The following is a 26,815-nucleotide window of genomic DNA, read 5'->3' as shown; positions in this document are numbered from 1 at the left end:
CCCTCTTAGCCCATTAGTCTTATAACTAGTTAGTCTTATAACTCAGTATACTTCACTATTCAAAGTATCATGGAACCCTAATACCAAGGATAATAAAGACTAGATGGGTGTTTTTTTCTAGTTGTATTCTTATATATATTATTCCCGGTCCATCTGGATTTTAGATCCTTGGACCCTGAGCCAAGGCTTTCAGGGTTTTGTTTTTCACACCTTCCTTTACAAGTAGTAGACAGGTGCAGAGTGAATGTGTCAGCTCTACTAGGCTGTTTGGTTTCTAGTTCTTCTAAAAGATCTTCTTGGCTATCTGAGCTAAGTTAACGTTAAGTGGAAGTCCTTTGTCTTAAGGCTTTAAATATGTTCTATTACAGGGATGGGCACACTGTGGCCCAGGCTCACTGCCCATTTTTTGTAAATAAAGTTTTATTGGAGTACAGCCGTGCTCATTGGTTGATGTATTGTGTGTGGCTGCTTTTGCCCTATAGCAGCAGAATTGACTAGTTGCAACAGAGACTATATGGCTACTAAAGCCTAAAATATTTACTGTCTGGCTTTTTACAGAAAAAGTTTCCCAGCCTTTGTTCAAGACTATAGATTAGTTCTTGAAATGCCATGGTATGGAATTTTGAGAAGAGATTATTCTTTTCAAATTAAAAAATTATTTTTTCCCTCTTAAAGTTTATTTATTGGTATATTAATAATAGTGTACCTATTTGTATTATGGGGCACTTGATGTGTTGTCATTGGAAGAGAATAAATTAGTGAATTAACCTTTAAAATTATAATTGAAACTGAAGTTATAGTATGATCTTGTCACATTATTTGAGGAATACAATCAAGTCATTATAAATTTTATTAATATTAATCTAGAGGATAGTTGTTCTAGAACTTAACTTCAACATATTTTGATAACATTTGGAAGAGTGTCTTAGTGCATCTATTTTCATGCACTCAAAAGACTCTCCTAAAATCACTATGATATTTAATTAAAATGTTAAAATATTTAATTATTTTATGCCACAGGGAATAACTCTTGTAATTGCACTTAGTCTAGGGAAGAAAGTAATTTGTTTTTCAGGTAGTGCTGACTTTATTAGCAATGCTATCAGCATATTACCATGTTATATTGTTTAAAATCTGATTACCTGTTATGTTATTGTAAAATACAGTGTTGGTAGAAGAAGTTGAAAATGCATTTTAATATATCAAATTAACATTATATGGCAGAACTCAGAAAAGCCTCATTTAAGTTTTTAGTACTATATTAAATTTTGACAAAGTACATCTCTTCAGAACTTAGACATTTATAAACATTTTAATTGAGGCAACTCGTGACTAATCTTTAAAAAAATAATAATAATCTAGCTATATAATTACATCTAAAAATAATCTTATATTGTGAAGGGAGGCCTTTGAGTAGATAGTCTTATAAGTGAATTGTCAGCTTCTAGAACAGCACTGTCCAATACAACTTTCTGCAGTGATGAAAATATTCATATTCTGCACTGTTTAGTACAGTGGCCACTATACTTGTCACATGTCACTTTTGAGTACTTAAAATGTAACTAGTGTGACTGAGAAACTAAAATTTGAATTTTATGTAATGTTAAGCAATTTAAATTTAAATAGCTATGTGTTGCTAGGACCTACCATACTGGACAGCACAGTTCTAGAGTGTCTGTTCTGTGCTTCAGGGTCCCCTTGCTTCCTCTTGCACATAGATATTTGCAGTAAATGCATATAGACCTCATTTTAAAAATTATTTACAATAATTGCTTAGGTTGTATCTTAGTAATTATTATATCAAGTGACAAAATGCTACAAAATGTTATCAAGTGACAAAAGTGTCAAAATTCCTAATTGAAGATATAAAGGTAAAATTAAATAAAAGTAAAAATGAACTGAAATGTATACATTATATTTTATAGGCTTGCTTTCTGTTTATAGAAAGCAAATACATTGCAGTTACTGTATTTAAAAAAACTAATTTTAAACTTTCTGATAAGAAATGTTTTGTTGAGAAATATATTTAGTTAATTCCACAGCAGTGCTCAGGGTTAGGGGTAGGGTTATGTCTTTTTTCATTTTGTCTCCATTGATTTGTCCATATTTCCTGAGTTTCTTCATTTATGAAATTTCTGTAATCAACACATATTTCATTAAGGTTATTTCAGGAATTAGTAAATAATATTTATTTGTTATAAGTCATTTGTGATGATGGTATTTCCTGATCCTAGATTTATTCTTGCATTTCTTAGTTCAACAGAATTTTCGCAAAGGAGTTTTCAAGGCACATAAATAACTGATTGGACAGTGTGTTATTATAGCAGTTATGAAATGATTCCATCTATTTATAGAGATTCATCTATTGACAGATCTATATGTATAACATTTATTTTGAGGCTAAAAAACTTAGCCACAAATGTCTTTTTTTGTTGTTGCTCTTTTAAATATATTTTCTTCTTTATCAGCCAGAGGGTCATTTACATTAACATTGAAGCTGTGCCCATGTATGCTTCTGTCAAGACTCACCATGTTCTGCCTTTTCCATACTAACAAAATATATTCCTTGATAATTGGGTTTAAATCTTTGGAAGATGTATAACTGAATTGTTATATGTCATATTGGTGATCTATATTTAAAAGATTTCTGTGTAGAATCTTTTTAGAATACAGTATATTCAGTCTCTTTTTGATGTATCTGTTTCCTATACTAGGTTTTCATGAAGTGGTTCACACTTACATGAATTTAGAATTTTATAATCAATCTAATTAGCATAAATGACTATGGAATTTCTGTCAGGCAAACAGAAGACTTTAAAAAACTATAGGCTTGAATAGATTGAATTTTTTGTTTTGTCTTCACAACTAAAGTTCACAGAGTTTTGTGTTTTTAAAACCTTATTTAAAAATTCAGGCTGTCTCTATCATATTGATAAATTATCATATAGCATGGATTCACTGTGTTTTGAATCATTAATGTAATTGTTTTCCAAATAGAAAGAACTCTGCAACATGATACTTGACTGCTGTGCCCAACAAAGGACATATGAGAAATTTTTTGGCTTATTAGCTGGGGTGAGTTCCAACCTCATTTTTCTTGTTGGATTTTGATGAAATCACAAGGGTAATTCTTAACATGAGTATTGTGAATTAATGTGTCTGCTTTGTTGCCTGGTCTAATATAATAACATATCTTTGCTGAAAGCAAATTGTTCTTCCCTTCCACAGGTTTCCCACTCTCTGCAGCTTCCTCCTTTCCCACTTCATTTTTGTAGTGCCTTAACGTTACGTATTACTCTTCCAGAACTTTGAGAAATTCCACATGCTTTGTAAAATTTCCCAAAGAGGATAGTTAAATGCTGTCTTTTCAAAATTTCACAGCAGTTTCTGAAGTCAAATACATGCTCAGGCAGCACAAATAAAGCATGAGCTAAAATAATTTTTTGAGTCCAAACTCAACCCACAGAGAAGTTATTTATCTTATACAAATGTTTGTGCCTGTGGTCAGCTACATGTATAACTTTGTTTTAGCATATAAATCCCAGGTAGATAGGGGTGATATATATTAACTTCTTTTTTGAGCATCCCATTATACAGCACAAGAAGACTGAGTGATATGATATACAAATATTTATTAACTTTTGATTGAATAAAATTAGTATTTAATATGCTCATAATGGTATTGACATTTTTATTTTTAATTTATTAGCGATTTTGCATGCTAAAAAAAGAATACATGGAATCCTTTGAAAGTATATTCAAAGAACAATATGATACCATCCATCGCTTGGAAACAAACAAATTGAGAAATGTTGCTAAGATGTTTGCTCACCTCTTATACACCGATTCACTTCCATGGAGCGTAAGTAGATGGGTCAATATTTGTACTTCTTTCCTAATCCCCTGTTATTATGAAATAGATATTAAGTATAACATAGCCATACTTTTCCTATGTAGGAAATGTACTTTAAAATGAAATGTGGAGCAAACTTTTACTATAATGGCAATCTTTGAGGTTGTGTTCATATAACATGGGATCAAAAAACTAAGTAGGGACTCCCCTGGTGGTGCAGTGGTTAAGAATCCGCCTGCCAATGCAGGGGACACAGGTTTGATCCCTGGTCCAGGAAGGTCCCACATGCCGCTGAGCAATCAAGCCCGTGCTCCACAGCTACTGAGCCCGCACGCCACAACTGCTGAAGCCCGCACACCTAGAGCCCGTGCTCCGCAACAAGAGAAGCCACCGCAATGAGAAGCCCGCGCACCGCAACGAAGAGTAGCCCCCGCTCGCCGCAACTAGAGAAAGCCCGCACACAAGAACGAAGACCCAACGCAGCCAAAAATAAATAAATTGATTAATTAATTTTTTTAAAAAAAGAAAACCTAAGTAAATAATGTGTGAGTGTAAGAAATACCATCCTGGATGATATTAACAGTCCAAACATTACAGTGCTTTTTGATAGTGATGGCTAGGAGTGTTTTCAGAGAAGATATAGATTTTCATCTTCTCTGTGTACACACGTGTGTGCACGCTCATATTCATGTACACCAATCGTTTGGTGGCACCTAAGCCTCTGAGTTACTGCCTGTTTCCTGACGGAGTAACTCAATAGTTCCTCTGGTAAGGACATGAGAGAAATGACTGTTCGGGCAAGATGTATTTTTCTTAGCAGGCATTGAAGTTGGGTAAGTGATAGGGAGGAGCTTCTGTAGTCATAGTTAGAGCAAGGAAAGATATTCTCGATGGGGAAATGTACACTGGGTTGGAATTTGAACTACATTCATTAAGCTGGCACTTAATTGTACAATTACTATTCACTCAACAGCCATTTGTTTAGTCACCAACTCTGTGCCCAGAAAGAGACACTGGGCATCCAAAATGAATTGTATATGGTCCCTGCTTTCAAGAAGCTTAGTACCATATAACAGAAGAGGTAAGATGCCCAAGGTAATAATGCAAAATACAAAGTGGCAGGTTAGGCTGAAGGAACTGAAAAATCAGAAAGAAATTATATCCAAGAAGGAAGAAAAAAGAGGATCATATTGTAGAATACCACAACCCAGTGGTAGAATGAAGCAGCATCATTGAGCTTATAAATGTTGGATAGATTTTTGTAATACTTTAAATACTAAGTGTGTCCAGCTACTTCAATAGGCATTTATAAGCTAATAACCCAGCAGGCTAATCATAACTTTTACTTTGTTTTTACTCCCTTCTCTGGGAAAATGAAATCAAAGTTTTAAACAATTGAAATAAGTGAGCTCCTGGAACACATCCCTAAAAAACTGGAGGTTGCTTTTATTTTTATTTACCCTAAAATTTCTTTCTGTGAGCTTCAGTAAGCTCACCATCACAGTCTTAACTATTCAGAACAAGCCATCACTCTTCGTGTTTACTCTTCTTGTGTACTCTAGTGCTGGACAGAACTGTAGCTTGATGCTTTAAGTGGCATTTTGCCCCCAACCCTCATACACCCATGTTTTGATGAGTGAGTTTTAGGAGCTAGTAATCTTAGCATTATATGCTCAAGACAGTATTCCTCCCTGCTATAAAAAGCACATTACTCAGGAAAGAGAATGAACTCTATTTCTGTAGCATCTTAACATTTTGGAAATTTGTATAGAGAAGCAGTCTTAAACTTTCCCAAGTAATAATGCGTATCAGCATAAGGGAAGATATTTAGAGATAATTCTAACTGCAGATGAGAACAATCGTTAATTTCAAGGGACACTAAAAGTTACAGATATTGGTCACTTTGTCTCATCTTTTGAACACCAAAATAAAATTATCGTTTTCTAATTTTAATTTTCAGGTTCTTGAATGCATAAAGCTGAGTGAAGAAACCACTACGTCCTCCAGTAGAATTTTTGTGAAAATATTTTTCCAAGAACTGTGTGAATACATGGGTCTTCCTAAACTTAATGGAAGATTAAAGGATGAGTAAGTTTTTTATTATTAAGCACTTTTTATTCTTACTGCCCTCGGAGGTTTTCCCCTACTTCAGCAGCCGTAAGTTCACCCTTAGTTGTAAAAATACAAGTTAAGTCCTTAGGACATTCTTTGTCCGTTACACTGCTCTGACACTGATGTTCTGTGTGGCACAGGACAATGTGAAACTTTTAACGATCGTTTAGTTCAAGTAGAGAAAATGCAGAATTAACGCCTCTTTTAGTTTAGTTAGGACATACAAAATTTTTTTGCATGCTCACTGGAGTTTCCCAGTAATGAGTATTTGTAGTTTTATTTTCATTTTTACCCTAATATTGAGCCAAAGAATGATAATTTTTTGTATTATCAGTGGATGATTGAGAACATATACCAGTGAATATCAGTCCTGTAACTGTTGAAATTATTACACTGAACTAGGGCTTTGTTCCAGGACTATTATGGAATCCCTGTCCCAGCTTCCTTACTTCCTGTGTATTCAGATTGCCCATTGCCACGCACATTGGCTTCTACTCCATTCACACTCCTGAAATCCTTCCAGATTTTTTTCAGTGACCACCTGCCGAGTCCCGCAGTCGTTCTCAGTCCTCATGCCTCTTGACCTCTTGGTCTCACTTAAACCGTTGCCCACTTGCTCATGGGCTCCTCACTTTCTTCCCATTCTGCCTTGCTCCTCCCAACCTCTCTCTCCCCTTCAACCTGCCTCTCCGGTGTTCGCTGAAGGTCTGTCCTGGATTCTGCATGCTCTGGGCTGATCCATCCGCTTCCCTTAGCTTCGTATACTTACTTATTGGTCCTTATCCACTTGGCCAGGCTCACGCACTCCCTCTCCAGCAAGCCGCACTGCGGCTGCACTGCACCAACGCTGCCCAGCTGGTTAAGCAAGTCTGGCTCGCTCATGCCTCCTTACCTCTGTTTCCAGAGCTGGGAATTCCTTCTCTTGCTGTATCCAGCAAACTCGTATTAATCGTTCCTCTTACATTAAGTTACCTTTTTCTATGAAGAATGGTTTTTCCTAACTGTGCAGCTTAGTGCATTGAATGTAGCACTCAAAACCACATTATATTGTTAATGTTTCTCTATTTTTCCCCCTCCTTAGAAACAGTGATTCCTACAGTCTTCATCCTTGATTTCTCTTTTGTTGACTGCTCTTCCCCTCCTCCAGTACCTTCCACAGTGCTGTGTATACATGCGTGTTTGCGTGTACAACAGAGGAGGCTTGTTTTGTTTTTTACTCTTCTGTACATACACTCACATGTAATAAATATACATATGTATATGTAGGTTTATGTGTGTTATATACATGTATCTATTCTGAGTGTTGTGTGTGTATAAGAAAGTTTTTTAAAAAACCTCCTCTTGTATAATTCTAGAAATCAATTTAATTTTTTTTTTTTTTTTTTGGACCTCTCCTCGCGGCTTGTGGGATCTTAGTTCCCCCACCAGGGCCCATGGCAGTGAAAGCGCTGAGTCCTAACCACTGAACTGCCAGAGAAATCCCTAGAAATTAATTTTAGTAAATTATGACTTGACCCTACTCATTTAGATAGCATGCAGCCTGACCAGATAAATGATTTTTAAATCACTTGCTTGTATTTCATTTACTAATTTAATATATAGAAAATCTGAAAAATGACTGTATAAGGATTTTGCCTTTTTATATTTAAGCAATCTGTCCTCTTTTGTTCATTTTCTTTTTCTTTTTTAGAACTCTACAGCCATTCTTTGAAGGATTATTACCCCGAGATAACCCAAGAAACACTCGGTTTGCCATCAACTTCTTCACTTCTATAGGTCTTGGAGGTTTAACGTAAGAATTATTATCAGAATTTTATTCAGCTTACAGAATTATCTCACAGTTGCCTTCAAGGCAGAATCTAACAGAGATTATGTTTCTAATTAGGGATGAATTGCGTGAGCATCTCAAAAGTACACCAAAGGTCATCGTGGCACAAAAACCAGATGTTGAACCAAATAAGTCCTCCGCCTCCTCTTCCTCCTCTGCGTCCTCCTCCTCGGAGTCTGACTCCTCTGCCTCTGGTTCGGACAGCAGTGACAGCAGCTCAGAGTCTTCTAGTGAAGAAAGCGATTCTTCATCCACCGGCAGTCAGAGCTCAGCCTCAGGTATTGAAACTCATTTATAATTGATCGTGCTCTTTTCTAACAAGTATATTGCTGGTGTTGTTTACAAGGGAAGAGAATAATTTGATTGCTTATTTATTTTAGAGTTCAGTTGTTTAAAAGCCACAGTTAATAATATAAATGATCACCTATCACTGTTGCTGTCTCTACTGAATTCAGCATTTATAATGCTAAGGTGATCTTTTGGAATCCTCTTCAACGAAATGAAGATATTCCATTGGCAAATATTTATTTGAGTGCTGACTGAAATGCCATTCATAATGTCTGTAATCTAGTTTACAGGAGCTTTCCTGATGGTTATATTTTAAAGAAATTTTAATTTTTTACTTATAATAGTGAAGCTTTATATTAGTAATTGACGCATACCACACATTCAGTGCACACATTTTAAGTGAACAGCTGTATAAATTTTCATAAACAGACCACATCCGTGTAGCCAGGACCCAGAACGAGAACGACCGGTACCCCAGAAATCTTCCTTTTTCCCTCTTGTACTTACTACCACTCCTCCCATCCACTGCCTCATGGCAGCTCCTGTTCTGATTCTGATTCTATAAATTAGTTTTGCCTGCTTTTAACTTTAGAATTACATATTATGAATTCCTTTATGTTTGGTTTATCTTTCAACTTTACGTTTGTGAGATACGTTCGCACTACTGCATTTAGTTATAGTTCATTCATTCTCATTGCTGTATAGTTTTTCACTATGCAGATATTCCACAGTATATTTAACATTTATCCCTTTTACTCAGTGGAAATTTAAGTTTATAAATAGTGTTGCCATGAAAGCTCTTGTACATATCTTTTGGCGACATACATATATATATATATATATATATATATATATATATGCACATTTCTGTTGGATATATACCTAGAGGTGGAATCACTGGGTTGTAGGGTGTGTGTAGATACTGCCAAACAGCTTTCCAAGTGGTTATTCTAGTTTACACTCCCACCAGCCATGTATGAGAGTTCCCGTAGCTCCCATCTTCACTAACACTTTAACTGACTATCTTTTTCATTTTAGCCATTTTGGTGGGTGTGTAATGGTACTGCATTGTGGCTTTAATTTGCATTTCCTTGATCAGTAGTGAAGTTGAGCATCGTTTTGTGTATTATTGGCCATTTGGATATTTTCTTTTTGGTAAGTGGCTGTTCAGATTTTTTGCCTCCTCCCACCCTTTTCATTAAGTTGGCTTATCTGTTGATTTGTAAGTGCCTTTATGTATTTCAGATATGTATCTTTTGTCACATGTATGTATTGCAAATAACTAGTCCTGTTCTTATCTCTCGAACCCTGCAAGGCTGCCAGAGCTCTGCTGGTCTATGTCCCTCAGCAGCAGCCCTGAATCAGCAGATACTCGCAGGGAGAAAGTGACATTACCTTACCTCTCTGTGGTTCTGCCTTCTCTTGAATCTTGGCCCTTCTAGTCCTCATTTTTTTTTTTTCCGCCAGCTCTCTGGTGTCTTTATCTTTTACTTTTTATCTTGAACTAATTTTTGACTTATAAGAAAGTTGCAAAAATAGTACAGAGAATTTCCATATAGCCTTCACCCAACTTCCCCTGGAAGGAATGTTAGCATCTTCCATAACTGTAGTTCACTTATCAAAACCAGGAGATTAACATCGGGAAAATGCTATTCACCAAACAACACGTCTTATTTGAGTTTCACCAGTTTTCCCACTAATGTTCTTTTTCTTTTTCCAGGGTCCTCCTTGCCTTTAATTGTATTTCTCTTTAATCTTCTACAACCTGTGGTAGTTCTTCTCAGGCTTTCCTTGTTTTGAATGGCTTTGACCCTTTTTAAGTCCTCTGGTCACTTATTCTGCAGAATGTCCCGCAGTATGGAGATCTGTCTGATGTTTTCTCATGATTAGAATGAGGTTATTCATTTTTGGCCAGAATACCGTAGAAACGATGTGTTGTTCTTACTGTGCCTTATTGAGGAGTTGATGATATTGATATTGGTGACGTTAAGTTTGATCACTTGGTTAAGGTGGTATCTATTGGGTTTTCTCATGGAAACTATTTTTCTTTATAAATTAATATCTTGTAGGGAGATAATTCAATACTATGCAAATCTCCTCTTTCAGTCTTCTATTTTCACATCCATCTTTGGATCTTATCTGCAACACTTATTACTGTAGTGTTTGCCAAATGGTGGTTTTCCTGTTTGTCTCTTTTTTTCCACATTTGGTAATTGAATTTCTCCTGTAAGAAAGAGTTGTGCCCTCCTCCATTTATTTATTAATTTAACTATATATTTATATCAGTGTGGACTCATGGATATTTATCTTATTCTGTGGGTTAAAGTCCAATGCTATCATTTATTTTCTTGTTCAGATCATTTCAACTTTGGCAATTAGGAGTTCCTTCAAGTTGACTCCTGTGTTCTTTTGACATACTCCCATCCCTTTTTTTGAGCACTTCCTTCCTTATAGCATCTTAAGTTGCTCCAGATCTTTAGTGCCTTTCAACAGAAGATGTTAAAATTTTATCTGGCATTTCTAGTTGTTTTCAGCAGCATTACTAGTCTTTCACAATTTTCTCTGTCCTCCTTGGGAAGGGGAAGTGCTATAGTAAAGGATTTTTTCAAATATGCCATTTTCTGAAAAGGTCTATGTTGTTTTCCCCAGGGCCAATTCTGCTTTCTTTCATCATAGTATCTTAGTTTGAATAAGAGATAGTGTGATTGTCTAAAATGCATGTCATTTCTTGTATCTTTTAATGCATATTTCAGAGAGGCAGCACTTTTCCCCACAGCCTTATTAGTAGGTTGGAAGGCTAGTCTTTACACGCTTGTTTCACTGTTTTACGCACTAAGTGGCATGCAGAATTAGGGGACTTTCAGTGTTTTATATTATTAGAGCAAGATTCCACTTGCTCACAGGAAATTTTATTCTTGAATTGAAATACACTAACATTGTTCATTTACCATTCAGCTCTAAAGAATTTGTTATTTCATGGTATCTGTTTTGAGAACAGATGATAACACAGCATGAACTGCTGCAATAAGGAAGCTTGCTGATTCAAAATTAATTTGCCTCATCATACTATTTCAGTAGAGAGCTTTCAGTTTTATCAGTAAAATATTAAATAGCATAAAAGCAATATGAACTTACCCCAAATTAGAAAATTTTAAAGCAAACACCAAAGAGAGAGAAGAGTGCATATTATTATAGGGCTCAGGTTTTAGTGTCAAGAAGCACCAAGAGTGGCATACACCAGGGTCAGAGAGACGTCGATTCTGCACAGAGCCATATGGTTTCTGCTTGGGTAGCTGCAGCTCAGCTGAGCTGCTTGATAGGAACCAGAGAAATAGGTCCTTAGTGGCAAACCAACTGACTGTGCCAGGGGTAGGCATTTGGCAGGAGAAACAGAGGCTGATACACTGAGGTTTGGGTGGAGGTAGGACAAAGGTAGGCAACTTTCCACCATATTTTCTTCTTTTTGTATTCATATGAATTTGACAGAAATTATGGTCATCTCAGTACCTTTGATTATGTACCCAAACTAAATAACACAGATATAGTGATTAAATGTGTTTTATAGCTTAAAATGGTAAGATATTTCATTGTAATTAATACTTATATTTGTGATCATATCAATAAAATTAAAAGTTTCAAGGCCTTCTTAGAAGAGTTTTCTCAGAAATCAAGCCTTTGTGGCTCTCATAAAGCCTATGATTATATCTCAATATAGCTTCTCTTTGCTAGTACAGTTAGTCCTTCTCTAATAGCAGAACTATCGTTTCTGTAGGCAGAGGTTTTCACTTGAAAAATACATATTCATATCATTACACAAACCCAGTCATCCTGCTCAACCCACCTTTTAGGAAGTGATGTTGCTGGCATGTATGATCATTGCATTTTAGTTATGTACGAGATCTGACATAATATTTCATATGACATAATGCATGTGAGCTGGAATTTATGTTTTGGATAAAATATGTGAGTGGAAATGTACCACTTTAGTCACTTCATTAAAACTTTTACATTTGCTATAGTTTATTTAAAGTTCTTGTTTACTCTTTTGAGTTAAGGGTCAAAGCAGTACTTCAGTTAATATATTGTATATTCTTAAAAATTACACTATTTGTATAATGTTCTGTCATCAGACTTTGCATTCGATCAATTTGGCTCTGCATCCAGTTTGTCTGAATTAGTAAACCTATAATGCATCAATAAGTGTGATTTTTCAGTTGTGAAATTAAGACTAAAATGAAAGCTAACTATATTTCATTTTACACGTGCAGATAAAGATGTAAGAAAGAAGGGGCAAGGGAACCACAGAAGGAAAGAAGTAAATAAATTGATCAGGAAACAACACACGAATGATAGGAAACAAGAAGAAAGGAGACCAGAGCAACGGCACCAGGAAACGAGGACCGAGAGAGAAAGGAGGTCAGAGAAACCCAGAGACAGAGATTCAAGAGATCCCGTAACAAAGTACACTTCAGACAGAGGGCTTCCTTCTGAGCGAAACAGCTACAGCAGAGCCATGAAGGACAGAGAGCAAGAAATGTACATGGATTTGGAACATAATCTTGGGGATCCCAAAAAGAAAAGAGGAGAGAGAAGAAATTCTTTCTCTGAAAATGAGCGCAAATACCGAAATAAGGACAGTGAGAATTTTAGAAGGAAGGATAGGTCCAAGTCAAGAGAAAAGGATAAAAAACATTCAGCCTCTAGAAGTGATGAAGATAGGTATCAGAATGGTGCTGAGAGGCGATGGGAAAAATCTAGCCAATACTCTGAACAATCCAGAGAATCAAAGAAGAATCAGGACCGGCGAAGAGAAAAGTCTCCAACAAAGCAAAAAAAATAATTCTGCAAAATTACAGAAACTGAACATGCCTTATATTCAGTTGAAACAAATTATTTTTTACATTGATTGACAAACTTTGTAGAGAATTCTTGTATAAAGTACTGGTTTGTATTTGTACATTTAAAAAATGTTTTCATTTAAAAAAATGTTTTGTAATTGATGCATCTCAAGGCCCTCCACATAAAATTATTTGAAAAGTTTCACCAGAGAGGGATGTAATTCTTGCCAATATTTTGTTAATAAAATGATCAAATGCTCATTGAATCAGTGATTTTTTTCATTGACAAAATTTTTTTTCTGATAATGTTTCCAATTGTTTATAGAATTATTATAATAAATTGTTAGTGACTTTTTATTTGTAACTGAAGACCAAAGTAGATGAACCATTTCAGGTTAACATTTTTGCTTTGTTAGTAAGATGCTATGAACCTTTCTTAGGAGTCATGCTTTTTTTAAAGTAGAGGAATTATTTTAAGTTTCATATTATGTCTTGAACAAAATAGGTATGTGTAGTTTTTTCCGGAAGTGTTTTGGTGAAGCTAGGTGTATGTTAGTCTTTAAACAGATACACAGCTGTCTGATTTATAATTAGGACTTCTCTCGATAACATCTCTTTCTGGACTGTTAGATGAACGTTTAATTGAAATTCTTTGTGATTAGTGCTTTTTCTCAGCCTTGAAGTTATATCACTGTTGGTAAGTTAATATGTATTTAATTTTTAATTTGGATTAATTGATCACCGGAAGACATACAGTCATGAGAAATGTGGGCAAGACTAACTGTGAAATAATTCTAGTTTTTTTTATAAGAATTTTAAGGGTTTCTATCATTGTAACTCTCACCATTTAATATGTGACTGTATAATTTATTACTTTTGAAATAAAATATTGCCTCTGAAATTTTAGATCTGCTGACAGACATTTAACCTTATTTACTAAATAGACTACTTGTACTTGTTCACCTTAAAAGTACATAAAATCCATTTTGGCCAGTATCCAGGTTCAAGAGTAATGAGACCACCATTTTAATGTTTCACTTTGAGACGTACTCTTGATTCAAAATGTCTTCTATTTTTGTTATTTAAAAACTTGAGTATAAGTAACAATAAAGTCCATGTCAGTAAAGAAATATTATGCTCTCCTCCTCCTCTCCCTCTGTCCCCCAAAGTATTAAATCGAATATGGCAGCTTGGAAAAATTCTTTTCAACACTTTCTCCATCTGTGGTGGTTAGAAGGTGGTGGGTTGTGATTACAATGGACCATCACAGACATAGTACATTTCACAGAACTGTGAAGCTCAGCAAATTGGATTTAAGGAACACATAGGCTGTAAGCCCTAAAGGAAATAAATAAGTGTTAATTTTTTTTTTTTTAACTAAACATTGATCTTTAGAGGTGGTAACAAGGAAAAAAAACAGTGGACTAGAAATTTTATTTTCTTCACTTTAACCTTAGTTCATAATTTCTTTTCTAAATGTAAAAATGGGAAACCATTCTTTTTACTGAGCACTTAAGACCTTAAAGAGTTATTAAAGTAGATTATTTTTTTAATGTAACTTTTATGAGCTTCTATGTGCCCAAGTCTGTTCTAGGAATTAGAGGTAAAACAATGAAAGAAACGAAGTCTCAACTCTTATAGTTGGGAGAGAGAATGGTGAAAGACAATGAACAAAGAAATGTAAGTGTACCCAGTGGTAATAAATGATGTGAAGAAGAGAGAGTGTGTGATAATGGAAGGGGGCGGGGGGTGATGATTTTACATAGGAAGGACAGAGAAGATATCTCATAAGGTGGTGTTTACTGTGGGAAGAACCAAGGCAGAAGGAACTGCTGAGCCGTAGATATTTATTTATAATAAATATTGCCTGGAAAGTTTTGTTAACATTTCCTGTTGTACTTTTTTTTTTAATTGTTAAAATTATTTATTTTTTTCTCTATAAATATAGTTAAGTCTCTTTAATTGGAATCCCAATAAACTGATAACATAATAATTATCAACAGATGATAATAGATATCATTCAACATGGATTGAATACGTTCCTGTATTTTAAAACAGGAAAGGAACTGCTAAGTGAACTAATAATATAAATAAAGTTGTAAGGAGGTTGCTTAATATTCTTAAAATAACATACCATTGTTGCATACTGTTAACTGTTTCCTGTTGTACTTAATTCAGCTTTTTTTACTCTTCACGATTTTATTAACTCTTACAAAAGCAGTTAACGGAACACTTAAGTACCTACAAGCAGAAGTATTTAAAGTGTAAGGGAGTCATATCAGGACATAATAAATAAGAGCCTGGGTGGGAAATTGCACTGTTTGCCTTCTCGATGCATTTCTATAGCATCAAATATGTGTTCCCGTCCACTGCCTGCCACTCAGGCAGGTTTCTCACTTTCATCCTTTTTAATATGCAGACAAGAAATATGTTTGCTATGTCTAATTTTTTACTTTTCAGGATTAGCATTTTGTAAGGATCACCTGAGTTCTAGATACTTTGCATGCGTTGCTCATTGTTTTTCAGTTTCGCAACTTCCTTGCCTCCAAGGTTCTCTTCCCCCATCCCTACCTTTCACATCCTTAGCCACCTACTCCTGTGGTCATCTCCTCCATGTAGACATCAAAATCCATACAACCTCTGAAAACTCTCCTTCAGGCACTATACTTTGACCCCTGCCCATCCAGCTCATCTGCCTTAATGCTGCTATTCTAGCAATCTTTTCTACTTCATCACAACTTTAGAGCTATTGACTTTGTTCTAATGTTACCCCCTCCCTCATTTCTTCACTTCCTTGTTCTGTGGTCCATCATTTGATAGATGAACAAATGAATAAACTAATTTCCACAAAATAACTCTTTGAGAATTGGTTTTGTCTTCCTGTATTGCAGAAGAAAAGAGTGAAATCCAGAGAGGTTAATTAGGTTCAGGCCACAAAGCTGGTATGTAGCAGGAGCAGATTTTAACCCAGATAAGCTTTATTCCAGCTTGAGAGAAGTAATATTTGAGTACCAGCTCTGCCACCTACCAGCTGTGTGGACTTGGGCAAATTATTTCATCTCTCCAACCTTCACATTCATCTTTAAAATGTTTATTGTGCCCACAGGGAACTATATTCAATATCCTGGGATAAACCATAATGAAAATATATAAAAAAGAATGTATATATGTGTAAAACTGAGTCACTTTGCTGTACAGCAGAGATAACACAACATTGTAAATCAACTATACCTCAAAAAAAATTTTTTTTAAGTTTACTGTGCCCACCTTACACAGTTATAGTGATGATTAAATGAAATAAAGCAGTCAAAGGCCTGTAGTAATACATAGCACAAAGTGGGCATTTAACAAATACTGGTTTTCTTTTTCCCCAGCATCTAGCAAAGACTTAGGAGAAAATTGAGGTTCATTGACTGACTCATGATTGCTCTGTTATATGTCATCTGTGATACAGTGTTAAAAAAGGATTGTGTTAAAATAGCTACACAGAAAATTAATGGATTTTTCTAGAGTCAATGTGTGACAAAGAGTAATTCTCTATCATTTCTCTCCTATTATAGTACTTCTTTTCCAGATGTATATATTCTTTTAATTTAAGCGACCAGCTTCTTATACCCCTGATTTCACATTTCCCAAATGTGTTGTCAGAAAGGGGAAAAAAAGTTTTCATTATCTTTGATAGTTATGAGTGAATTTTTTTTATGAGGGAATTTTTTGTTCTTGTTTTTAATACTTTGTTTATGCCACTGTCATTTTGACTCAACTGGTGTGTTTTTATTTCCCCTAATTCATGTCTACCTTATAATTATATGCTTTCATTCATCAAGATCTTTTAGAACCCTGATCCTTTTTTCCTAATCCTTTTCTCACTTTTTCCAATGTAGTCAGATGTCCTTTCTGACCTTTCAAATTCTTTCATTCTGTTCCATGTTTATTCCACTGGATGTTTCTACAGTCAAGCAAACTTTAATGTCCGCTGATATTTTAGGAGAGAACCCAGAGTGCCTGGTGTGACCTTTAGGAAACCTCTGTTCCCTTCATGTGGACATCTTCGTGTGCACACTTCCAAACCCTAACTGAAACACTTGCAAGTGGTTTTCCTGGCTCTCCTTATTCTGATCTCTTGTGTCCCCTCAGCCTTTCAGCCTTGGATATGTTCTACAACTTCTATTTATACCCACCCATGTGTTTCTTTTTAAATGTCCTTAAAAACTTTTGAGCACGTTGCGTATCTCCAGTTAGAACATATGTTTCTTGAAGTTAGTCCTATCTATGCATTGTATGTTTTCTAGAGGGAAATGTGTGGACATCTCCTTACCACTATGACTCAACCTTCTCACCACACAAGACCATGCTTTGTGGGGAGGGATGAAGCTGTCGAGTTCACCTTAGACCAACTTTGCACAGGTAGAAGAAGAAAGGAGATACTCAGCTAGCCAAAGTCACGTAGGGTGTGCATGTCTGTGTGTACATACAGAAGAGCACAGGCTTTCTTTTAGAAAAAGACTCAGGTTCATACAGAGTAATTTATGACCATTTAAATTGAATACTATTTGGCTAACTGCACATGTAAGTCTGACTTTTTACCACTTGCTGGTTGTTGACCTTCATTCAGGCAGTCCTTTTTTTGTTGTTTTTGTTTTTTAACTTTTCAGACAGGTCCTTTAACCTCTATGTCTCAGTTTTCTCATCTGTAATATGGTTTAATAATTGTAACTCCCTCAAATAGTAAATGATCTCTGTGGCATGCTTCAAACAGTGCCTGGCACTAAGTGCTCATCGTTACAGTTTGTACTATCAGTGTACTGACATGGTACCACTAGACCAAGAACTGCAAACTCAAATACCTGCAGGGGCCAGGTGGATCACACAGCTGAAACAATCAAATGCAGCGGTAAACTGGAGTCATTTAAAGGCAGCAATAGGTGCCCAGCTCCACCCAATTGTGCCGTAAGCTGAGGTTGACAAATCTGCCTGGTTTTCAGGAGGATTAAAGAATAAGAATTTGTATGTAGCTTTTGATTGGTTAATGTTGACAATGACTTTGAGTAAGTTTAAAACAGCCCAAAGTTTATTGAAGGTCCAAAGAAAGCAGTCTGTACAGGTAAATTAGCTTTCGAGTAGCTGGTTTGTGATTCCACTCTAAACCCTCAAAAACGATCTTTCACTTAATTTTGAAATAACACTTTTATTATACAAAAGATCTTAGCTTTAGTTTCTGCTCTCATTATAAGTGGGAGAATAGGCCCTTCATCCTTCTTGAGAAACCTCATTTACTTTGCTAATCTCAGCAATCCCCTCTAGCTAAATTACTCCAAAACTTGTGTCAAGTTTCAGTTCTGCATTTCACTGGCCTATTCCCCATAATGTCATGGATCCAAAATACAATTCATTTTTCCTCATATCGGCATCTTTTCCAACTTAACTCTGAAATGCTTCCACCAATCTCCTGTCACTTTTGCATTTTCAGAGCTGTTCCCCTATCCTCAAATTGCCAAATTCTATCCATATTGCTTTTGCAAGTCTTTACGAATGTCCCTATCTTCCCACTCTGACACCACCATAGTCTTGGCCCTTTTTACTTATGGCTGGACTTGGACAATAGCTTATTGGTCATCTACTGTGTGCCAGGTACTGTTCTGAGGATATAGCAAAGAGGACACACAAACAGGGGACCTGTTTTCAATTGAGCCTAAATTTTTGTGGGAAAACCAGATCAAGTTTAAAAAATAAAAACTTATACTTTGAAAAATGTTAGCTATCCAGAAAAATCAGTGCAGTGACTACCTATATACCATCTACCTAGATTCAGGTTAATCTAAAGCATTATTTTCGTCCAGTCCTCACCATATCCACTGAAGTCCAATGACTCCTCTAGCATTTCTTTAAAGTTCAGGTTCCATTTGTCTTTCTTAATGTTGGTTCTAGCAGCTGACCATCCTTTGAGCACTACCTTGTGGCAGACATTTTAGAGTACCTAATTTTTACAACGACAACCAAAAAGTAAGAGCTATCCCAATTTTACAGCTCACACGCTCATGTCTGCCCAGCTAAGACATGGCAAAGCCAGAACTCTATCCACCACGTGATCACACATGACAGGTGAAATCGGTTTTTTCTTAAGGTTACCCTGTCACACAAACACTGCTATAGCTGAGCTGGTTATTTACTGCCCTGGAAAGATACTACCCTTTCTCCTCTCTGGGTTTCTGCCTCCCTCCTACCCTCCTCCTAAAATATCCTTTTCTGTTTGCCCATCCAAATCTTTCAAGATTCAACACACATCCACCTTGCTACTAACTTGAAGGTTGCTCTGCTGTAGAGCCCAACAATGGCTTTTCCTTCTATAGCGCTTGATGCAATTCAAGGCACACATAGTAAACGCCTTGTAATTAGCACTTGTATATCATACAATGAGATCGTTTTTATTTTTTGTCTTACCCCACCTAAGTAGATTATACATTTGTCAGTGGCAGGAGTTTGGTCTTAAACATTGCCTTTCTGTCTGTACCTTGCTATAGACCAGGGTTTCTCAACCTCAGCACTATTGATATTTTGGGTTAGTTAATTCTTTGGTTTGGGGGCCTGTCCTGTACATCGTAGAATGTTTAGCAGTATCCCTGGCCTTACCTATTAGATGCCAGTAGTACCAGCCTCCCAGTCCTGAAAATGAAAAATGTCTCCAGACATTGCCAAACAGGCCTTGGAGGCAAAATCATCTTTAGTTGATGACCATGGCCATAGATGTAGCACTTAGGAAATACTCTTCAGTGGATCACAATGATAGTGTTTATTGTGGGAACTTCACTGTCTTCCACTCATATGAAGCTGTGTCTACTTATACAGCCCTCTTGTTTTTGTGAGGGCGAGATTTGTTTTAAATGAGGAACTCACCATTTAATAGAGAACAGAACACATTCTGGTTGATATTTTAAAAGGTAGATTTTCTGCAAATGGAAGCATGATTAGCCTGTTAAAATGATTGTCTCATATAGGTTCTGGTTTCCTGTCGTAGCTGTTTATTATAACCAACACATTTTGGGAATGGAAAACAACCAGCTGTGACTATTGTATTATTTTTAATCCCATATTAGAGAATTCGATTATCCAATATCCAGATACCTTAATTTTTGATCAAACACTTCAGTGACAGTCAAATGGTTGTTAAAGTGAATTAACTAGTCATTTAATCAGTAATTTCGTGCATTACAAGACCTAAATGATTGGGCAAATGGGATTGAATCTCCTGTGAGTCGGTTTCCCTCCTAGAAAAAATCCTGGAACAGTATCTGGTATGAATTAGGAGTCCTTATGAGTCCCATACTTTATATAGCACCCATTTTGCTTAATCAGAGAGCTACCCTTCTCTAACACTTTTTTATAATATAAATTTAATTTATTTTATTTTATTTTTGGCTGTGTTGGGTCTTCATTGCTGCGCGCGGGCTTTCTCTAGTTGTGGAGAGCGGGGGCTACTCTGCGTTGCGGTGTGCAGGCTTCTCATTGCAGTGGCTTCTCTTATTGTGGAGCACGGGCTCTAGGTGCACAGGCTTCAGTAGTTGTGGCTCACGGGCTCTAGAGCACAGGCTCAGTAGTTGTGGCACACGGGCTTAGTTGCTCCGCGTCATGTGAGATCTTCCTGGACCCGGGCTCGAACCCGTGTCCCCTGCATTGGCAGGCAGATTCATAACCACTGCGCCACCAGGGAAGGCCCTCTAACACTGTTTTTACGACCGATATATGGTCATAAAAGCCTTATGAGGGCTGTACTGAACATTCACTGTTTTTGTATGAGGATTATTCCTTCTCTCTGATCAGATAATTCTGGTAAACCTGCCAAAGAAAGAACTCCCTGGCCTGGCCATACAAAGTACCTGATCCCCCTGGGCAATGCCATTGGTTCATGAGTGAGCATGTGATCTAAGCTGGGCCACTCAGAGCCTCTCCAATAGTTTTTCAGTTTGGAACACGAAACACAGGGCCATATCTAAGGGCACACAGAGCAAGGAAGGTGTTTATTGAAGCTAGAGCATCCACCGCCCCATGGAAAAAGCCAATCTGCAGTACAGAGGATGAGTACAACTCAAAAGCAAGCAGTGCCCAGGTAGAGGAGGAGTCCTAACAATTTTGAGTCCCTAAATAAATTTAAGTGTGGCTGGAGCTAGACTTCCAATTTATATGAGCCAATGAATTCGCTTTTCTATTTAAGCTACTTTGCTTTGGATTTGTACCACTTGCCCTAAAAGCATCTGTATTAATTCAGGGTGATTCCTGTTGTTCGGCAGTTTGGGGTGACAAGGACAGCTCTTCCCACCACACTACACTTTTGCTTACATACTTCTGCATGTAACCTTTCCTTTTGAGTATAGATGAAAATAAATATATACTCCATAAAGATAACCTGTGAAAAATATAAAAAAGGACCTTTGGGTGGCTCTTAATACTTCACAGAAATATCTAAATGAGTGATTTTAAATGAGGTTAATTTTATTACTAGTGCTCTATTTTTATAACAGAACCTCACTTTTCCTACAGCACTCTTCCTGGGCTTTGAAATGTATTGCACAGATGTAACAAGTCAGTTCACAAACAAAAATTGGTTTCATATTACCAGTGAAAAGGACTAACTGCAGCTATTTTGGGAGCTGTAATGCCTCCTTTAAACCACAAAGATACTTGAGCTCATTACCTTTACAACTAATGTATTCTCCTGATCATTTTACAGTATGAAATACTAAACAGTAAGAAGACTTCGAACATCTGCAATCTTCTTACAGAATATAAATGCAGCCTGAAAACCCCATGATACACAGAGATGCTTCCTCAAAATATAGAAAAAACGTAGAAAGTAAATATTGCCATTCCTCAAGTTTTGAGAACAATTTTCCTTATGTCCTTAGTATTATTTTCTGTCCAAAAAGGAAGAAACAAAATTCTTAATTATAGTTGTCCAAAGAGGGAAAAGAGAGAGGAGGGAAAGTTGTGTTTGTGGTTAATGAAAGATGCTGCATTTCTCGCCTAGGCTGGAGGCAAGTATTGGAGAATCGATAGGAGAGACGGGAGGCACTGGAGAGGAACAAGCAGTACTAATGAAAAAGAGTCTTCTACTACTGTAGACACTCCTTGGAGGTCAGATGTTCAATTTTACATTCCTTTGTGTCCCCAGGTTCAAATCTATCTCTTATAGGTAGTCAATAAGCATTTGATGAGTGAATGGGCAAACAGATTATTTTGGTTTATTGCTAGGCAGAATGATTTGATACACTTTGGGACCCTCTGGGTTTTATGAAATTTTAAATGCAGGATCAATTATTGTTAACCTAATTGGAGTCCAAATGTAAGTATTTTGTAGTAGAGCAAGAGAAAATAGAAGGTAAGAATGCCTTAGCTTCAAACCTAGGACACCAAAATGAAGATAAAGATGTATGCATAAAAGTGTGTTAAAGGGAAAAAAAGTGCAGAAGTGATGGGAGTGTAAATGAGTAAAGTCAGTTTTGAAAATTGTTTGACAATATCAGCTAAATTTGAGCATACATGTTCCCTATGAGCCAGTAATTTCACTCCTAAGTACTCAACAGGGCAGTGGAATACTGCATGTTGAATAGGGGGAGGGTGGTAAAAGGGTACAAACTTTCAATTATAAGATGAATAAGGTCTAAGAACCTAATGTATAACATGGTGGCTATAGTTGATAACATTGTATTATATAAATAAAATTTGCTAAGAGAACAGAACTTAAATGTTCTCACCAAAAAAAGCCAAACCAAACAAACAAACAAAAATGATAAATATGTGAGGTAAGAGATAACTCCATGGGGGGATATTCTTATACAATGTAAACATATATCAAATCATCACTTTGTACACTTTAAATGTCTTACAATTTTATTTGTCAATTATACCTCAGTAAAGCTGTTAAAAAAAAAACAACACTACATGTTATGTACTTAGGTACTTGAACAGTAAGAACACTACAAACATTTCAATCTCTTTTCTTCTCAACAGAAATGTGTACAAATATGCACCAAAAGACGAGTACAAGAATATTCAGAATATCATTATTCATAATAGCCAAAAATTGGAAACAACCCAACATTCATCAACAATAGAATGGATAAATAAACTTGTGATGTATTCATGCAGTGGAATGCTATACAGAAATGAAAATGATAAAACCACAGCTGTGTTCAACAACATGGATAAATGTAAAGAACATAAATGTTGATGAAAGAACTCAGAGGAACACATGCTATATGATCCCAACTATATGAAATAGGAAAACAGTAAAACTGACCTAATCAGGATAGTGGTTACCTTTGGGGAGGAGAGTGGGACGATGTTGGGAGAAGAGACAAATGGGACTATTGGGGTACTGGTATGGTTCTATTTCCAGACAATAGTTATTAGTTACAAAACTAATTTTGTAACTAGTTACTAAAACTAGTTACTAAAACTAATACATTCCAGGTATTAGTTACAAAATTGTCTTCATTTTGAGCTAATGCATTGACTTGTAAATGCTTTGGATTTGTACACTTTCTGTTCAGTAGCAAAGCAAAAAAACGATACAGATGTGTAAAATCTATAGGTGCTTTTGACCTTCTTTCCAACTCAAATACAGCTGGAATTATTGCCTCATGATAACTATTAAAAAAGATGCACGATGAAGGAGATTCATGGCCACAAATTTATCTAATCTCTCTCTGCACACCCCTTATCACTGAGTTATACTCTATCACTCCACTGTTGGGACCCACAGAGATACCCAATACTGAAACTGAGTATTTATCTGAACCCTAGTTAGAATTTCAGCCTTTTTACAACAAGAATATATAATTTACACCTCTGTGAGAGGTTTAAATCTAGGTATGTGACTGGCTTTGGCCGATGGACTATTAGCAAACATGCACAGGGAGGCTTGAGTAGTCTTGTCATTGGGGCATGGCATATCGTGATGCTGGAAATCCTTTTCCCACCAAGTGCATGAGCCCAGGCTAGCTTGCTGGGTGATGATTAGTTTTGTAATTACAAAACTAATTACAAAATTAGTTTTGTAACTAATAACTAATGTCTGGAAATAGAACAATACCAGTACCCCAATAGTCCCATTTGAACAATACCAGTACCCCAATAGTCCCATTTCCCTAGCCTGCACTGAGACAACTGCCACACATATAAATGAGGCCCCCAGACCAACCAGCCTGCCAAGCACCAAACATGAGTGAGCCGTGACCTGGCTGTCACAGACCAGAAGAACCACCCAATCAACCCTCAGAACTTTAAGAACTAATAAATGTTTGCTCTTTTCAACCACTGATTTAAGAGTATTTTGCTATACAACAAAACCTAACAGATACATACAACAATGATCTCTGAACTTTTTGCACAGCAACTAGTATAATACCTTTCACATACTATTACACAGTTAACAAATGTTTTAATAATGATGGAGATTTCTCCTTGTTCTTCTAGTCTTTTCTCCTAGGTGGTCAGTTTTACAACATAAACCTCCAATATTTAGCTTTACAAATATTAAAATATTTAAAATATCTATTGCATTGTTTTTATCATTATTTTGTTTTACTATACCAGCCTCTTTGAAAACTCCAGGAATGACCTACAGATATAGTCAGGTTTTCCCCACAAAACCATGCTGATCACTGTTTCCTATCTGTTTAGAAACTAATGGTCAAAACTGTTCTTTAGCAACTACATGACTTTTTTTTTAAAGGGATATGTTTCCTGTCAGAGAAATGTTGAACAAATTTACCATGGAGGGTTGTGGAATCTACTTTAAGCTTTCGAAAGAAAGACTCCTCTCCTTTTTGGACATATCTAAAAGTAATCTTTTGATCCCTACGAAACCCATGATTTTAGTTTATGCCACAAATGCAACATGAAGCAAGCTCAGGAAAAGTTGGCATTCATCTCTTTGCAGTGTGGTAGGGCAGCCAGTAATTTTTATAATTTTCCTCACTCTGAGAGCCTTGTGGCTTGTAATTTGAGTTTTTAGGAGACTTCTATATAATAAATCAGTTCTCTTAGCTGTGCATGGTAGTCCCTATCTCTTAGCCACTGTCTTTCTGATGTGTATTACTAATCAGAGGTGCAGGATGAGGGAGACTGGTGAATAATTAACACAACTGTGTGGCCACAATAAGAAAACCTCCCCAAGTATATGCTCTACTGATAGGGGCTCAATAACACCATCATTAAATGACTGTTCAGGAGTATGGCAGAGAATGCTATCTCTATTCTTGCTATTTCTACTTTCTATTACCCTTTTCAGCATTTAAATCATTAGGCAGGTGACTTATTGTCCTCAATGGGAGTTGCCCCAGTAGAATCAGAGAACAAAGATGTCTTTGCTTTTGAATTTCAAAAGAGTAAGGCAGAGATATTTGGAAGAATATGTGATGAGGAGGATTTCGTTTTTTATCACTCCCATCTAAGATAAAGATTCTCTGAATCCGAAGGGAGAACAGATGACCCGGTATAAATATGAAATTCTCAGAGTTAAAGAGTCCTGTAACCTGCTGCCCTTTTGGGTTTCCTGGGAAGGTGACAAGCCCTGAAGAATTCTTTATATCATCATAGCACTGGAGAGTACATTAGAAATGTCTAAATACAATAAATAGGCAAAAGAATCTTAGGAAGACTTACAGATTCCTCAAAAAACTCAACTAGGAGAGGGAACTAGCCAAAAGACTTTCTTGTGAATATGACACTGAGAACCTGTGGATTTGTGGTTTGGGGCATCATAAGAGGGAGAAGGCACAGCAGCAGATACACTGTGAAACCCACAACTGTTTCACACTGTGGGTTCATGAGCACTCAGACATCACAGGATTTGCCAGTGTAGAAGAGTGGTGATAACCACAATGTTCCAAGATGGACCCAAACACTAAAGAATGAGAGGCCCAATCTAGGAGAAAAAAGAGGGAACAAGGAAACCATGGCTTCACTGGATTTACCCCAGATTGGCTAGATTAAATTTACTGTCACTAAATAGAGTTCAAAACAGAGGGTTGTTGGATGAAACTAAAACCACATATCTTGTGATCTAAAATGAAGAGGCTGTAGATTTGATGCAGGGCCAGATCAAAAGGAGCATTGTAAGCTGTGCTGTGGGGAACCATTGAAGGGCTTCAAAACTGGCTACAGGACCACTTCTGTGTGTTAGGAATTATCTCTCAGCAGTGTACAGAGTGCACATGAGAACAAGCAAGATTAGAGGAGGGAGCCTTGGTGACAAAGAAGGATGGTGGAGAGGCACCAATGAGAGTAGACACCATAGTTGAGGGACTTGCTTAGGGTAAGATTCACTTATATTAGATATAATCTCTGTGATGGTACATGAAACTTCTATTATGTTGAAAGTAACATCATCAAGAAAAGATTGAGGACCCCTGCTATCAAGTCTAGGTTAATGTAATCATGGTCCTGCTTGGGGAAAGGAGAAGTAACAAACTAATCTGAAGAACTTAATATTGTATAGGATTTAAGAGAGAGAGTCTTATGCTATTTAAATACTTATGTTGGCCCTTTTGCATCCAGTTATGGTGTAAGCTATAGAAAGTCACAAGAAAACATTGTTCCTACCTAAACAACAAGAACAATCTGGATAATGTACAAATTCATAGTTTTGTTTTGTTTTTGGGGAGCACAGAAGAGAGCTGTGGATGCAAAGAAACCTAATAAACTACAATTCAGAAAGTGAGAGAGGAGATTTGCACATGCTCCATTCTTGGTGGAACAGCTGGAGGAAGAGGAAGATGCCACAAAAGTGGGTAAGAAGAAAATGGCTGGGCTTTTTAAACACATTTTGAAAATCTGAGTAAAGGCTAGTGTGATGTTTCAGAAATCCTGAGATCCTCATACTCAAAGACAATTTGC

At 36.5% G+C, this 26,815-nt stretch overlaps 1 protein-coding gene across 2 annotated transcripts in view; it reads left to right on the top strand.

Annotated features, from left to right (window-relative positions):
* CWC22 (CWC22 spliceosome associated protein homolog) overlaps positions 1-13,995 on the top strand; it is a 64,423-nt gene extending 50,428 nt beyond the window's left edge. For both annotated transcript variants that reach the window (XM_059928258.1, XM_059928257.1), the window contains exons 15-20: positions 2,998-3,075; positions 3,710-3,862; positions 5,814-5,941; positions 7,656-7,757; positions 7,851-8,071; positions 12,350-13,995. In XM_059928258.1, the coding sequence (XP_059784241.1) occupies positions 2,998-3,075; positions 3,710-3,862; positions 5,814-5,941; positions 7,656-7,757; positions 7,851-8,071; positions 12,350-12,921 (1,254 nt within the window). In that variant the 3' untranslated portion in view covers positions 12,922-13,995. The remainder of the gene's footprint in view (positions 1-2,997; positions 3,076-3,709; positions 3,863-5,813; positions 5,942-7,655; positions 7,758-7,850; positions 8,072-12,349) is intronic.
* The last annotated feature ends 12,820 nt before the right edge of the window (positions 13,996-26,815 follow it).

The sequence above is a fragment of the Balaenoptera ricei genome, chromosome 7, assembly GCF_028023285.1.
Source record: "Balaenoptera ricei isolate mBalRic1 chromosome 7, mBalRic1.hap2, whole genome shotgun sequence".
NCBI lineage: Eukaryota > Metazoa > Chordata > Mammalia > Artiodactyla > Balaenopteridae > Balaenoptera > Balaenoptera ricei.
The sequence above is the reverse complement of the archived record's forward strand: the minus strand, read 5'-3'. Positions and strand labels throughout refer to the sequence as shown.